The sequence below is a fragment of the Eschrichtius robustus genome, chromosome 6 (genome assembly GCF_028021215.1).
Source record: "Eschrichtius robustus isolate mEscRob2 chromosome 6, mEscRob2.pri, whole genome shotgun sequence".
Taxonomy (NCBI): Eukaryota; Metazoa; Chordata; class Mammalia; order Artiodactyla; family Eschrichtiidae; genus Eschrichtius; species Eschrichtius robustus.
The window spans coordinates 12,961,111-12,974,214 of record NC_090829.1 but is presented as its reverse complement, the minus strand read 5'-3'; the positions used below and the strand labels follow the sequence as shown (position 1 = coordinate 12,974,214).

At 40.3% G+C, this 13,104-nt stretch overlaps 1 protein-coding gene across 1 annotated transcript in view; it reads right to left on the bottom strand.

The window, feature by feature from the left end:
- The window catches only part of NEK11 (NIMA related kinase 11), a 275,201-nt gene that overhangs the window by 62,005 nt on the left and 200,092 nt on the right, over positions 1-13,104 (bottom strand). Inside the window, 1 exon segment of the mRNA XM_068545910.1 lies at positions 9,807-9,867. Within this exon segment, the coding sequence (XP_068402011.1) occupies positions 9,807-9,867 (61 nt within the window).

Below are 13,104 nucleotides of genomic sequence, written 5' to 3'. Positions count from 1 at the left end.
GAAGTTTATAGCTATACATGCCTACCTAAAGAAACAAGAAAAGTCTCAAGTAAACAACCTAACCTTACACCTAAAGAAACTAGAGAAAGAAGAACAAACAAAACCCAAAGTTAGCAGAAGGAAAGAAATCATAAAGATCAGAGCAGAAATAAATGAAATAGAAACAAAGAAAACAATAGCAAAGATCAATAAAACTAAAAGTTGGTTCTTTGAGAAGATAAACAAAATTGATAAGCCATTAGCCAGACTCATCAAGAAAAAGAGGGAGAGGACTCAAATCAATAAAATCAGAAATGAAAAAGGAGAAGTTACAACAGACACCGCAGAAATACAAAGCATCCTAAGAGACTACTACAAGCAACTTTATGCCAATAAAATGGACAACCTGGAAGAAATGGACAAATTCTTAGAAAGGTATAACCTTCCAAGACTGAACCAGGAAGAAACAGAAAATATGAACAGACCAATCACAAGCAATGAAATTGAAACTGTGATTAAAAATCTTCCAACAAACAAAAGTCCAGGACCAGATGGCTTCACAGGTGAATTCTATCAAACATTTAGAGAAGAGCTAACACCCATCCTTCTCAAACTCTTCCAAAAAATTGCAGAGGAAGGAACACTCCCAAACTCATTCTATGAGGCCACCATCACCCTGATACCAAAACCAGACAGAGACACTACAAAAAAAGAAAATTACAGACCAATATCACTGATGAATATAGATGCAAAAATCCTCAACAAAATACTAACAAACAGAATCCAACAACACATTAAAAGGATCATACACCACGATCAAGTGGGATTTATCCCAGGGATGCAAGGATTCTTCAATATACGAAAATCAATCAATGTGATACACCATATTAACAAATTGAAGAATAAAAACCATATGATCATCTCAATAGATGCAGAAAAAGCTTTTGACAAAATTCAACACCCATTTCTGATAAAAACTCTCCAGAAAGTGGGCATAGAGGGAACCTACCTCAACATAATAAAGGCCATATATGACAAACCCACAGCAAACATCATTCTCAATGGTGAAAAACTGAAAGCATTTCCTCTAAGATCAGGAATGAGACAAGGATGTCCACTCTCACCACTATTATTCAACATAGTTCTGGAAGTCCTAGCCATGGCAATCAGAGAAGAAAAAGAAATAAAAGGAATACAACTTGGAAAAGAAGAAGTAAAACTGTCACTGTTTGCAGATGACATGATACTATACATAGAGAATCCTAAAACTGCCACCAGAAAACTGCTAGAGCTAATTAATGAATATGGTAAAGTTGCAGGATACAAAATTAATGCATAGAAATCTCTTGCATTCCGATACACTAATGATGAAAAATCTGAAAGAGAAATTATGGAAACACTCCCATTTACCATTGCAACAAAAAGAATAAAATACCTAGGAATAAACCTACCTAGGGAGACAAAAGACCTTTATGCAGAAAACTATAAGACACTGATGAAAGAAATTAAAGATGATACCAACAGATGGAGAGATATACCATGTTCTTGGATTGGAAGAATCAACATTGTGAAAATGAGTATACTACTCAAAGCAATCTACAGATTCAATGCAATCCCTATCAAATTACCAATGGCATTTTTTACGGAGCTAGAACAAATCATCTTAAAATTTGTATGGAGACACAAAAGACCCCGAATAGCCAAAGCAGTCTTGAGGGAAAAGAATGGAGCTGGAGGAATCAGACTCCCTGACTTCAGACTATACTACAAAGCTACAGTAATCAAGACAATATGGTACTGGCACAAAAACAGAAACATAGATCAATGGAACAAGATAGAAAGCCCAGAGATTAACCCACGCACCTATGGTCAACTAATCTATGACAAAGGAGGCAAAGATATACAATGGAGAAAAGACAGTCTCTTCAATAAGTGGTGCTGGGAAAACTGGACAGCTACATGTAAAAGAATGAAATTAGAATACTCCCTAACACCATACACAAAAATAAACTCAAAATGGATTAGAGACCTAAATGTAAGACTGGACACTATAAAACTCTTAGAGGAAAACATAGGAAGAACACTCTTTGACATAAATCACAGCAAGATCTTTTTTGATCCACCTCCTAGAGTAATGGAAATAAAAACAAAAATAAACAAGTGGGACCTAATGAAACTTCAAAGCTTTTGCACAGCAAAGGAAACCATAAACAAGACGAAAAGACAACCCTCAGAATGGGAGAAAATATTTGCAAATGAATCAATGGACAAAGGATTAATCTCCAAAATATATAAACAGCTCATTCAGCTCAATATTAAAGAAACAAACACCCCAATCCAAAAATGGGCAGAAGACCTAAATAGACATTTCTCTAAAGAAGACATACAGACGGCCACGAAGCACATGAAAAGATGCTCAACATCACTAATTATTAGAGAAATGCAAATCAAAACTACAATGAGGTATCACCTCACTCCTGTTAGAATGGGCATCATCAGAAAATCTACAAACAACAAATGCTGGAGAGGGTGTGGAGAAATGGGAACCCTCTTGCACTGTTGGTGGGAATGTAAATTGATACAGCCACTATGGAGAACAGTATGGAGGTTCCTTAAAAAACCAAAAATAGAATTACCATATGACCCAGCAATCCCACTACTGGGCATATACCCAGAGAAAACCGTAATTCAAAAAGACACATGCACCCGAATGTTCATTGCAGCACTATTTACAATAGCCAGGTCATGGAAGCAACCTAAATGCCCATCAACAGACGAATGGATAAAGAAGTTGTGGTACATATATACAATGGAATATTACTCAGCCATAAAAAGGAACGAAATTGAGTCATTTGTTGAGACGTGGATGGATCTAGAGACTGTCATACAGAGTGAAGTAAGTCAGAAAGAGAAAAACAAATATCGTATATGAATGCATGTATGAGGAACCTAGAAAAATGGTACAGATGAGCCAGTTTGCAGGGCAGAAGTTGAGACACAGATGTAGAGAATGGACATATGGACACCAAGGGGGGAAAACTGCGGTGAGGTGGGGATGGTGGTGTGCTGAATTGGGCGATTGGGATTGACATGTATACACTGATGTGTATAAAATTGATGCCTAATAAGAACCTGCAGTATAAAAAAACAAACAAAACAACTAATACTAAAGTTTCATTGGGTTATTTGTATGGAAATATGTTAATATAAATGTGTCAGACATTACATGAAATTTCTAAAAATCTTAAAAAAAAAAAAACAAATCTGAAAAAACTGTTAAAAAAAACAAACAGAAAAGTTAGAATTTATAAAAGTTGAGTCACATTTACCTACTTAAAAAATAAAAAATTTCCCCCACCAAAAATCCCAAAGAAACAATAAATGAAATTAAGAGACATAAAACAGACTGGGAAAAAATGTGCTACACATATGATAGAGAAGGGAGTAGTAATGTCTTTATAATAATTCAGCTTAATACATTGAACATTAAATCAAGTGCAATGGCAGTGACTATTTCTCTCCACACAAATGGGTATGGGATATTAAAGATCCTAGTAAACACCTTTTACAAGGAAAACACTTTGTTTAGGAAAAATAATAAAAATTAGTTACCAAGATAGTTCATGCCGTATTCACAGTGTGATGATTTGAACTGCTCACCATTCCTGGTCAGCCTGTTGTTGCTGCTGCCTGTTCCTGTCTCTGTGTTTCTCCCTGTCCTGTCCCTTCCACCTTCAGGGCCTTCCTCCCCACCTTCTCATGGCCAAACCTATTCTCATATCAGGAACGATCTCGGATGCTGCCTTCTCCTTGAAACGTCCTTGATGACTTGCATCCCCCAACTAAAGACAATCTCCCCACTTTCTGAATCCTTACTCTCTTGTTGTATGGCTATTTAAGCCCTTGTCTTGGTTCTATTCTGAAATCATAAAACTTTAACAGCAGGATCCAGGCCTAACACATCATTGCCACCTAATACCATTCCTCTACAAAGTATATTAACTTTGATGAAATCCTAACATGTGAGTAATGAAGGAATGCACGATTGCTGAGTTTCTCTCTTAGCTAGGTAAACTTGATTCCTGAAGTTTTTTTCTAGGTAATAGGAATATACAGAATGTTCTTTGCTAAGAGTGTGCTACTAAGAATGATTAATAATATTGTTTTAGGAATTTATTTAAATTACAAAGCCTTTCTCTACCTCCTTCCCATCACTACACATCTGCCAAATGAATGTGTCTGGCATGGTAGCACACACATAGCAGGTTCTCTGTAAATTGCCACTAATCCTGAATCTATTGCAGCCTTTCAAGTTTTAAAGAACTTCTAGAAACTATTAAATTTCTGTAAGACATAAACAGAAGGGATAATGGCAAATTTTGTGCATTCACATCAAAATGATCCAAGTGGTTTTTGATCCAAAATATCCCCCCTCTCCCCCAAATGCAGTGGTTTTAATGTGTCAGTAACCAAAGATAAGACACTATGTTGAAATCACTCTAATTATTATGAGAAATTCTTTTCTGTCAAGGTGAAAAGCACAATAGTGCAAGGTCAAATGGCTGCCAGTCATCCCTACATTTAACAGCTTAGAGTTTGAAGAGCTTAAGCAAAGGAAGTTTCAAAGGGATTCAGAAACCCTGATGTCTTCTCTGGTCTGTATCAGTCACATTGTTTAGTGGAGATTAAACAGTAATTACCAAGGTTCAATGGAAGATTTGAAGGGTAACAATTTTCAAAAAGCCAAACTGATCAGACGTGTCAACACACTAAAGAAATCATAATGGGCAGAGAGGTTTGGAAGAATCTCTTGTATTCTAATGACTTCTGTGACAACATCCTGCTTGGATGTACAAAACAAGCCTTTTTACAAATAGTTCACCCAACTTGTATCATTCTGCTGATGACTTCTCTCTAAAGTACAGCTAATTTCCCAATCGTTAAAAAGTGCTAAATTTCATATGTTGCCTTGGTCCATAATCTGATTACTAAGAAACACAGAGACAGAATTTTCCTTTTTAAGGAAAAACAAAGGTCATCTTCTGCCCCTACTGGCTAGTGATGGGCCTGAACAGTTACTATAGCAACACCATCTGTTGTCTATGGAATGAAAGCCCATTACCAGTTGCCCGACTCAAGTCACTTCTTTCAAAGCATCCTCCTTATTGTTTGTTAAAGCTGATCTTTTCTGACCATGCTTAAGAACCAGTGGTATCCTAGTCCACAGGATAAAGTTCAAGCTCCTTAACCTGGCACCAAGGTTCCCCATGGCCCTGGCCCTGTGTATTCAGATTTGCTGATCCCTTCCTCACACCTTACATTCCAGGAGCAGCAGCCTTCTTGATAATTCCATGAATACATCCAGTTGTTTCATACTTCTGAGCCCTCCACTGCTCGATCCTTTCTAGAGGACACTCCCTCTTCCTGACCACTTGGCCACTCTACTCACCTTTTCATTCATTCATCTAATGATTATTGAAAATTACTGTGTGCCAGGCTATGTGTTAGACTCTGAGAACACTGCCATGAATAAGACCTTGTCCCGCCCTCATGGACCCAGGCAATCACAAGCCTCCTCCTCCTCTGTGGAGCCTTGCCCCAGCTGCACGCCCACAGTGGACGCCTCCCCTCCACTTCCCTTGTTCCCAGTATGCATTGTCCTCATCACAGTGCCCTGTAATTACTTGCCTCCCTGACTAGACTAGAAGCTTATCAAGGCAGGGACCTTGTTTTCTCCATCACTCTGTGATACCTGGCTTATGATATGTGCTTTATAAACATCTGTAGGGAAGAAAGGAGGGGGGGTGGAGAGAGACTGCACATTTCAACCATGGAAATTTTATGTTTTGAAGTATCTGCCCTCAGTGAAATGGCTGCTGCCCGCATTCTTGGCTGTCCCCCAGACCCCCCATTTTTGGCCTTTTCTGTTCTGTTAAAAAAATGTTTTGTTCTCCTTTCCTCTCCTAATTCTACCTGGGATCCCTTAGCATCCTGTTCATGACTGGCCTTTCTTCTTATACCCCATGGGAAATGTTGAGGGGAATTTAGGGCTTCAGAAATGAGGTGCCTCCATTTGGGAGGATATGTCCTCCATGTGTAAAAGAAGCACCTAGTGGGTGATATTGTTACAAAGCTTTGCACTGATTTGTCCAGGACCCCACTTGGTGGCTGGGACCATGTTCCAAGTAAGTTTCAACATCTGAGTCTTCATATAGTGTCTTCAACCCACCTAAATGTCTGGCACAGATACTGAGGATGAAGAAAAAATACAATATTCGTTCCAAGGAAGCTCAATAACTCTTGTATATAGTGCCAGATAGCCCAGCACAGACTGACATCACCACAAAAAGAGAGAAAAAAGTTCTAGAAGAAGCTGTTTTCATTTTGGCTTATAAGCAAGTTCTCTGTAATTTTAAGAAATAACTTTTTAATTTTATACTTTAGTAACATTTTGTTTGAGTTATAAATTAGGGTGGGTGTGCACGATAAGAATCTTGGGCCTAAGGACATTAAAGCCATGGCTCTCAAAGTGTGGTCTGGACCCAGAACATAAGCATCACTTGGGAACTTGTTAGAAACAAATTCTGGGGCACACAGAACACCTGCGTCTTCCCAAGTGCTCTAAGTGATCCAGATGCCTGCTCAAGTGTGAGAACCACTGGTGTAAAGGCTTTAACCTGACCTTGATGTACAGAAGAGACTCAGATACTGAACCCGTAATTCAAAAAGCCATCTTCTAATTGGGGATCTCTTGAAGCTCCACAAATGCTACCTCATTCACCCTCTCCACTCCCCAGTGACACAGGAAGGGGAGGCATCACTACCCCTGTTTCACATGAAAATAAAACTGAGTCTGGGGTAAACCGGCCACCAGCAGCATTTTCAGGGCTACAAAGTTACGACTTTATTGGTCCAAAGCACCAGAAGGACATTTGCATCTGTTGTTCTCTCCTCTCTTGTTGAGGGTTGGAAGAAGCTCTTGGAAATGTTTGTGGAAGATAATTACAAACCTGTCATGCTCAACGGGCAACTGGATATTTCCAAGACGCATAGGCTGATGCTGCCTGTAAGTGAAGCATGGCTCAATCGTGGAGGGTTCCTGCTTAAGTGACAAGGCTTATACTCTGACATATTGAAGTTTCAATTGTCCCTTGGATCCTGTTAACATTCGGACATATATCAACAGCCATGATGGTTAATAAGCTCTAACTATTATTGCAGCTGGTGAATCTCCCAAAATGTAGTTAGAGCAAAGCAGCTACTGTCTACTTGAGCAATCTCAGGTCCGATGAGACTACATGAGGGGATTCCTTCACGGCTCCTATGCAAAGACAGAGAAGCACCTGGAATCCAGAAAGCCATCATACTCTCATCTGTAATGAGTACCTCCCCAGACAGGTGTTTCAAAAGCTCACTGCCCCTCATGTCAGTGTCCGCCAGTCCACCCCTCCTCCGCCTTCCCACACACACTTAGGCGTTTAGCTGTCACCTTTCTCTGTCCCTGAGTCACTCACCACTCACCCATCAGCTTTCTGCCTTCCCAAACTCACTAACAACACTCACCTGGCTCCCATCTCCTCTCCTGTTCCCTTTGTTTCTGCAGGTTTATATCAGCTTTATTCCTTTGCTGTCACATTAGTGGCACTCCAGACAGAGATGAATCTGTATTTTTATTCCATGTTCCTAAAACTCATTTTCATAAAATCATACAGTCTAGAAGGGAATTGAGATATCCAATCCAGCACTTTTTTTTTTTTTGCAGTGAAATCTTTTTTAAGACACAATCTTATGTAGAAGTCTAATTTATAAAACAGATAAGAGTGAAACTATTTTGGTTGAAGCTGGGAAAGGAGCAGAATCTGCATCTAATTTCTCTTAAAATATTTAAAAATATTTGTTAAGGGCCTCTTCTGCACCAGGCACCATGGTAGACAGGGCTTCTGTCCCCGTGCTGCTCAGGGTCCCCCTCCCCACTTGCTAGCTCCTGGAGGTCCCCAAGGAACCCGGTTTGAAAATTACTGAGCTAGTCTAACTGAGGTCCAGAGAGAGAGTGATTGCTTGGCCAAAGGGCAGCCTTCCTGGTCTGCAAATTCGAACTTGGGATAACTGTACCTCATAAGTGTTACTGATGTGCAATTAAACAAGTCACAGGGTGATGGCCAGGAGAAAAAATCGGGGAGCTGTGTTATAAGTGAGGCTTCTCACACAGAGATGTGGAATATGCTAGAAAAAGGTTATAAATTGCACATAAACTCCTAACAAAATAGTGGTGAATGCTGGCACTCCTGAAAACTTCATCTTTATTCCTGCCATTCCCTTTTTTTTTTTTTAACTTTTTATTTTATATTGGAGTATAGCTGACTAACAATGTTGTGACAGTTTCGGGTACATGGTAAAGCGACTCAGCCATACATACACATGTATCCATTCTCCCAGAAACACCCTTCCTATCCAGGCTGCCATATAACATTGAGCAGAGTTCCCTGTGCTATACAGTAGGTCCTTGTTGGTTATCCATTTTAAATATACCTGCCATTCCCTTTGAAGGGACTGCTTTTGGTCACACGACTGTGGGACATATATACAATGGAATGTTACTCAGGAATAAAAGGAACGAAACTGGGTCATTTGTAGAGACATGGATGGACCTAGAGACTGCCATACAGACTGAAGTAAGTCAGAAAGAGAAAAACAAGTATCGTATATTAACGCATATATGTGGAATCTAGAAATATAGTGCAGATGAACCAGTTTGCAAGGCAGAAATTGAGACACAGACATAGAGAACAAACGTATGGACACCAACGGGGGGAGGGGGAGGTGGGATGAATTGGGAACTTGGGATTGACATATATATGCTAATATGTATAAAATAGAAAACTAATGAGAACCTGCTGTACAGCACAGGGAACTCCACTTCGCTGTACAGTAGAAACTAACACAGCATTGTAAAACAGCTATACGCCAATAATTTAAAAAATTAAACTAAAAATTCACCGTCAAATTTCAAAGAAAAAAAATCTCACCCCTTTTCACCCAGGACCTGTAAGAATAGAGTCATCCATCCCTTGGTATCCCTGAGGCATTGAGTCCCCTGTGAATACCAAAACCTGTGGCCGCTCAAGTCCCCTGTACACAGAGGCCTGGTACAGTGAATACAGATGGCCCTCAGAGCTGAAGGAGCTTCTGTCCAGGGCTGGTTGAATCTGGGGAAGTGAAACCCGCAGATAACAGACTGTATCCTCTGCTATTCCATCTGTGTCAGGTGACAATTTATCATCCAATGCTAGAAGTTATCACAGTTGGGTTTGTTGGGTTAAAAAAAGAAGAAAATAAGAAACAGCGTTTTATCCTTGAAGCACAACAATCCCATTTATAGAGACCAACAATGCTAAAGAAATTTCAGCTTTGTTTTTCAGACTAAATCTCTTCTAGTAACTGGCTGACCTTCAGAGTGATGGTCCTTTCAGCTTGAATGAATATAGTGTTTCTATAGGACCAGTGAGGTAGAAAGATTCCTCTCCCAGGAAACCTGTAAAACCTATTATTGTGCCCTGCCAGGCCACCAATGGATCACAGTGGACCACTGAACTTAATGATTTCATCCTTGGAGACCCAGGGTCACTGAACAACAAGGATAAACAATTCTTCTTTGCATTTCCTGGCCCATGGGCCAGACATTCAACCTCTGTTGGCCTCAGTCTCATCTGTCAAATGAGGTTGGATTAAAATATGTATAAGATTCTTCCCAAGCTTTCTACTTGTTGAATATTCCATTAGAATCAGTAGGTATCAGTATATTTTGGAATCTGAAGAGACTTACTCACCTAGAGTGGTGCAGCCCAGCACGTGCTCCAAACATCTGGCCAGTGCTTCAATATCACTGTCCTGTCAGAACAAGAGAGATTTACTTCTGTGGGTGGTAGACATGGAAAAATGTTCTCGCCACACGTAGGCAAGAAAAAAACGCAAAAAAATCTAGTTGCAAACTCACTGTACAGTATGATCCTATTTTTAAAAAGAAAACTTTATATCTATATGTATATCTATTGATACATCTCTTCCCTCATATCAATCTATATTTCTATTGCTCTATCTCTCTGATGGGAAGAGCATATACTAAAAATGTTAACCGTGGTTTGACTGCAAGGTGGGATTAAGGGGGTATCTTTATTTTCTTCTTTGTGTGCTTATGTCTTTTGTAAATTTTTATAATAAACAAATATTACTTGTTTAAACTATAAAAATGGTAAATAATATTCGAATGAAGAGAAAAAGGTTCTATTCAATCTATAATCAATACAATAGGAATCAAGTAAACATATTTTCCTAGAGAGCATCTCTACTGCTCTTCTTTGGAAATTTATGGTCTTCAAGGAGTCATAAATCTAAGAATCGTACTTCTTATTTACTTTAACCCTCAATAAAAGTCAGGCACCCGCATGAGGATTTGAAGGGGGGGGAATCCTAGAACTGTATTTGGTAACAAATATTATCTTTAGTGCAAAATAAATATCTGTCCTCTACCCAGGAGACTGGAAATACCCAAAACAGCATCATAACGATCAGGGGAAATGTAAGCTCTTAATTATTTTCAGGTTTGTGGTTATATTGAGAGAAATTAATAATTTATGGCTTACCTGCTCTATTTCAAAACAAGCAACACATTTCATATTTTAGTAATTGTGGATTTTAGAAAAATGCACTGTAGTATAACAGACTACCCTAAAACGTTACATAAATGTGTTGGGTTTCACTTTATAACATCTGGTGGGGTTTGGGCAGCCACTTTTTATGCATGTGGTAAAACCCAGCATCACTTCATTTTCCAATGTATAGAAGAGGAGTGATGAGGAAGGCATCCCTGGTCAGTACTGGTCAATGAGGACAAAGCACTAATGGGAGACTCCAGTGCCCAGCCCAGGAATAGAGGGCAGGCACCAAGCATAGAAATAGAAGAAGGAAAAACAGGTCCCTCTCTTCTTCTATACCCTTGTGGTCTCCAAACTTAACAGGGGCAGCCTTGAGTCAGACAGGAACTTGGCAGGAAGAAAAGCTAAGCACACATCTGCATATGCAGGTGATGATGTCAACCAGACAAGCTGGACCTAAACCTGGCTTCTCCACTGACTGTGCTGGTCAAGGTCAAGTGCTTGACTTCCCAGGTCTTAGTTTCTGCATCTGTGAAACTAGTGGTTAAGTCAGATGATGGTTAAGGAGGCTTCCAGTGCTCAAACCCTATTTTTCTGGCTAAAAAGCCAGATGCACAGAGAGTGTGGTAAATTGCTTTCAAAGTCCCATCCTCGTGCTCCTATGCCATTCCTCACATCAAGAGGTGGCGATCTTCTGCCATCCCTGGAGCTGGCCCTGTGGCTTGCTTTGGGCCACAGCACAATGCAGAAGTAATGCTGTGACTTCTATAACTAGGCCTTAAGAGGCATGTAGCTTCCATTTTTTACTCTGTTGGAAGCCAACAACCACATAAAGAAGTCCAGGCTGTCCTCTTGGAGAGATCAAGTGGGGAGATTCCCTGGAGCATGAGAGGCCATGGGAGGAAAAGAGAGGTCCCCAGCCAACAGCCAGCACCACCGTCGGACACATGAGTGAGGCCACTGTGGACACCCAAGCCAACCTCTCAGCCAAATGCAGCCTCAGGAGAGACTCTACACAGTATCACGTGGAGCAGAACAGCTGTCTTGTGAGCCCTGGCAATGCACAGAGTCATGAAAAATAGGAAATCATCATTTTAAGCCACTAAGTTTTGGGATGTTTTGTTGTACAGTAAAAGATAACTGAGGCATGATTTTGAGTTCACTCAAATCAAATACTCGAGTATTTTCCGCTTTTATGTCCCAGCACCAGCACAGACCCCGCCATGCAACAAACACTAAGTCTCATCTGTTCGGGTCTCTTCCAGCTTCTGTGATTTGCAAGGAAGGAAAACAGAAAAATGGCATGAACTCTGGGTTCTCCCCTACTCAAAGTATTGTACTTCATTCCTGGGAAGCTGAGGAAAAAGCACACTGCTTCTTAATTCTTTGTCCTGGTCAAGTCAGTTAACCTCTCTAAGCCTCAGTTTCTCTAATTATAAAGTGATGAGAATAACAGTCTCCATCTCACACAGGGCTCTTATGAGACGGAAATGAAATAATACAAAGCCTTTACTAGAGTGTGTGGCTCACTGGAAATATCCAGTCAATGGAAAAAGAGAGTTCAATAGAAGAAGATGGGATGGGCAAGGGAAAGAGACATGAAAGATGAAGAGGTTCCACTCGCTGTGCTGGCCACACAGCATGAAAAAAAGTCTCAGGAAGCAACTGAGTTGAACCAATGCAACAGAAACAACAAGAACCAGGGACAGGGCTGCAGGAAGCACCCAAATGGCTGTGATACATCAATCACATCTTCCCAACACAGAGGTTAGGAGCACTGTCCATGGGTGTGGGAAGGGCAGAAATAATTCTAATACTATAGAATGAATGAATGAATACTAACTTTTATTAAGGTCTTAATATGTGCTATTGTTGTACCAGCTTACATCTATTAATTCATTTAAACTCTACCAGGTTTGCTGTATTTCTTCCCATTTAACAGTTGAGAAAACTGAGGCACAAACAGTTTCCATAATAGACCAAGTTCACGCAACTAGTTAGAGGTGCAACAGGCAATGTCTCCAGGGCCTGACCTCTTAGCTACTGCACTACACATACACAGAGTAGAAATCAGGGCTCTAAACCCAGAGCAACCCACGATATTGTTGGAAGAACTAGGGTATAGACTCAAGAGAAGACCTAAGAAAAATTCCTTGGGAGATATATATAAAACAGAATGCAGACTGGAAACAAGATGCAGCTAAAGAGGGGGCGGTGGGAGGGGTGGGTTCTTCATCAACAGATTCTGACTTCAGGTTAAAAGAGCAGTTTAAGCAGAACAGCGATTCTCTAAATATGGCCTCGACCCAAGGGGTGTGCCTTCTCACGGTGGAGCAAGCAAATCCAGCCGTGATCCATGTGGGCACTTGGAAACTTTGCTGACTTCCCTTCCTGCCCCTGAAGACTGTGACCCCAGAGGTCATGGGCAATGACTGAGCTGAACCTTCATTCCCAACAAGGGACAAGTCATTTT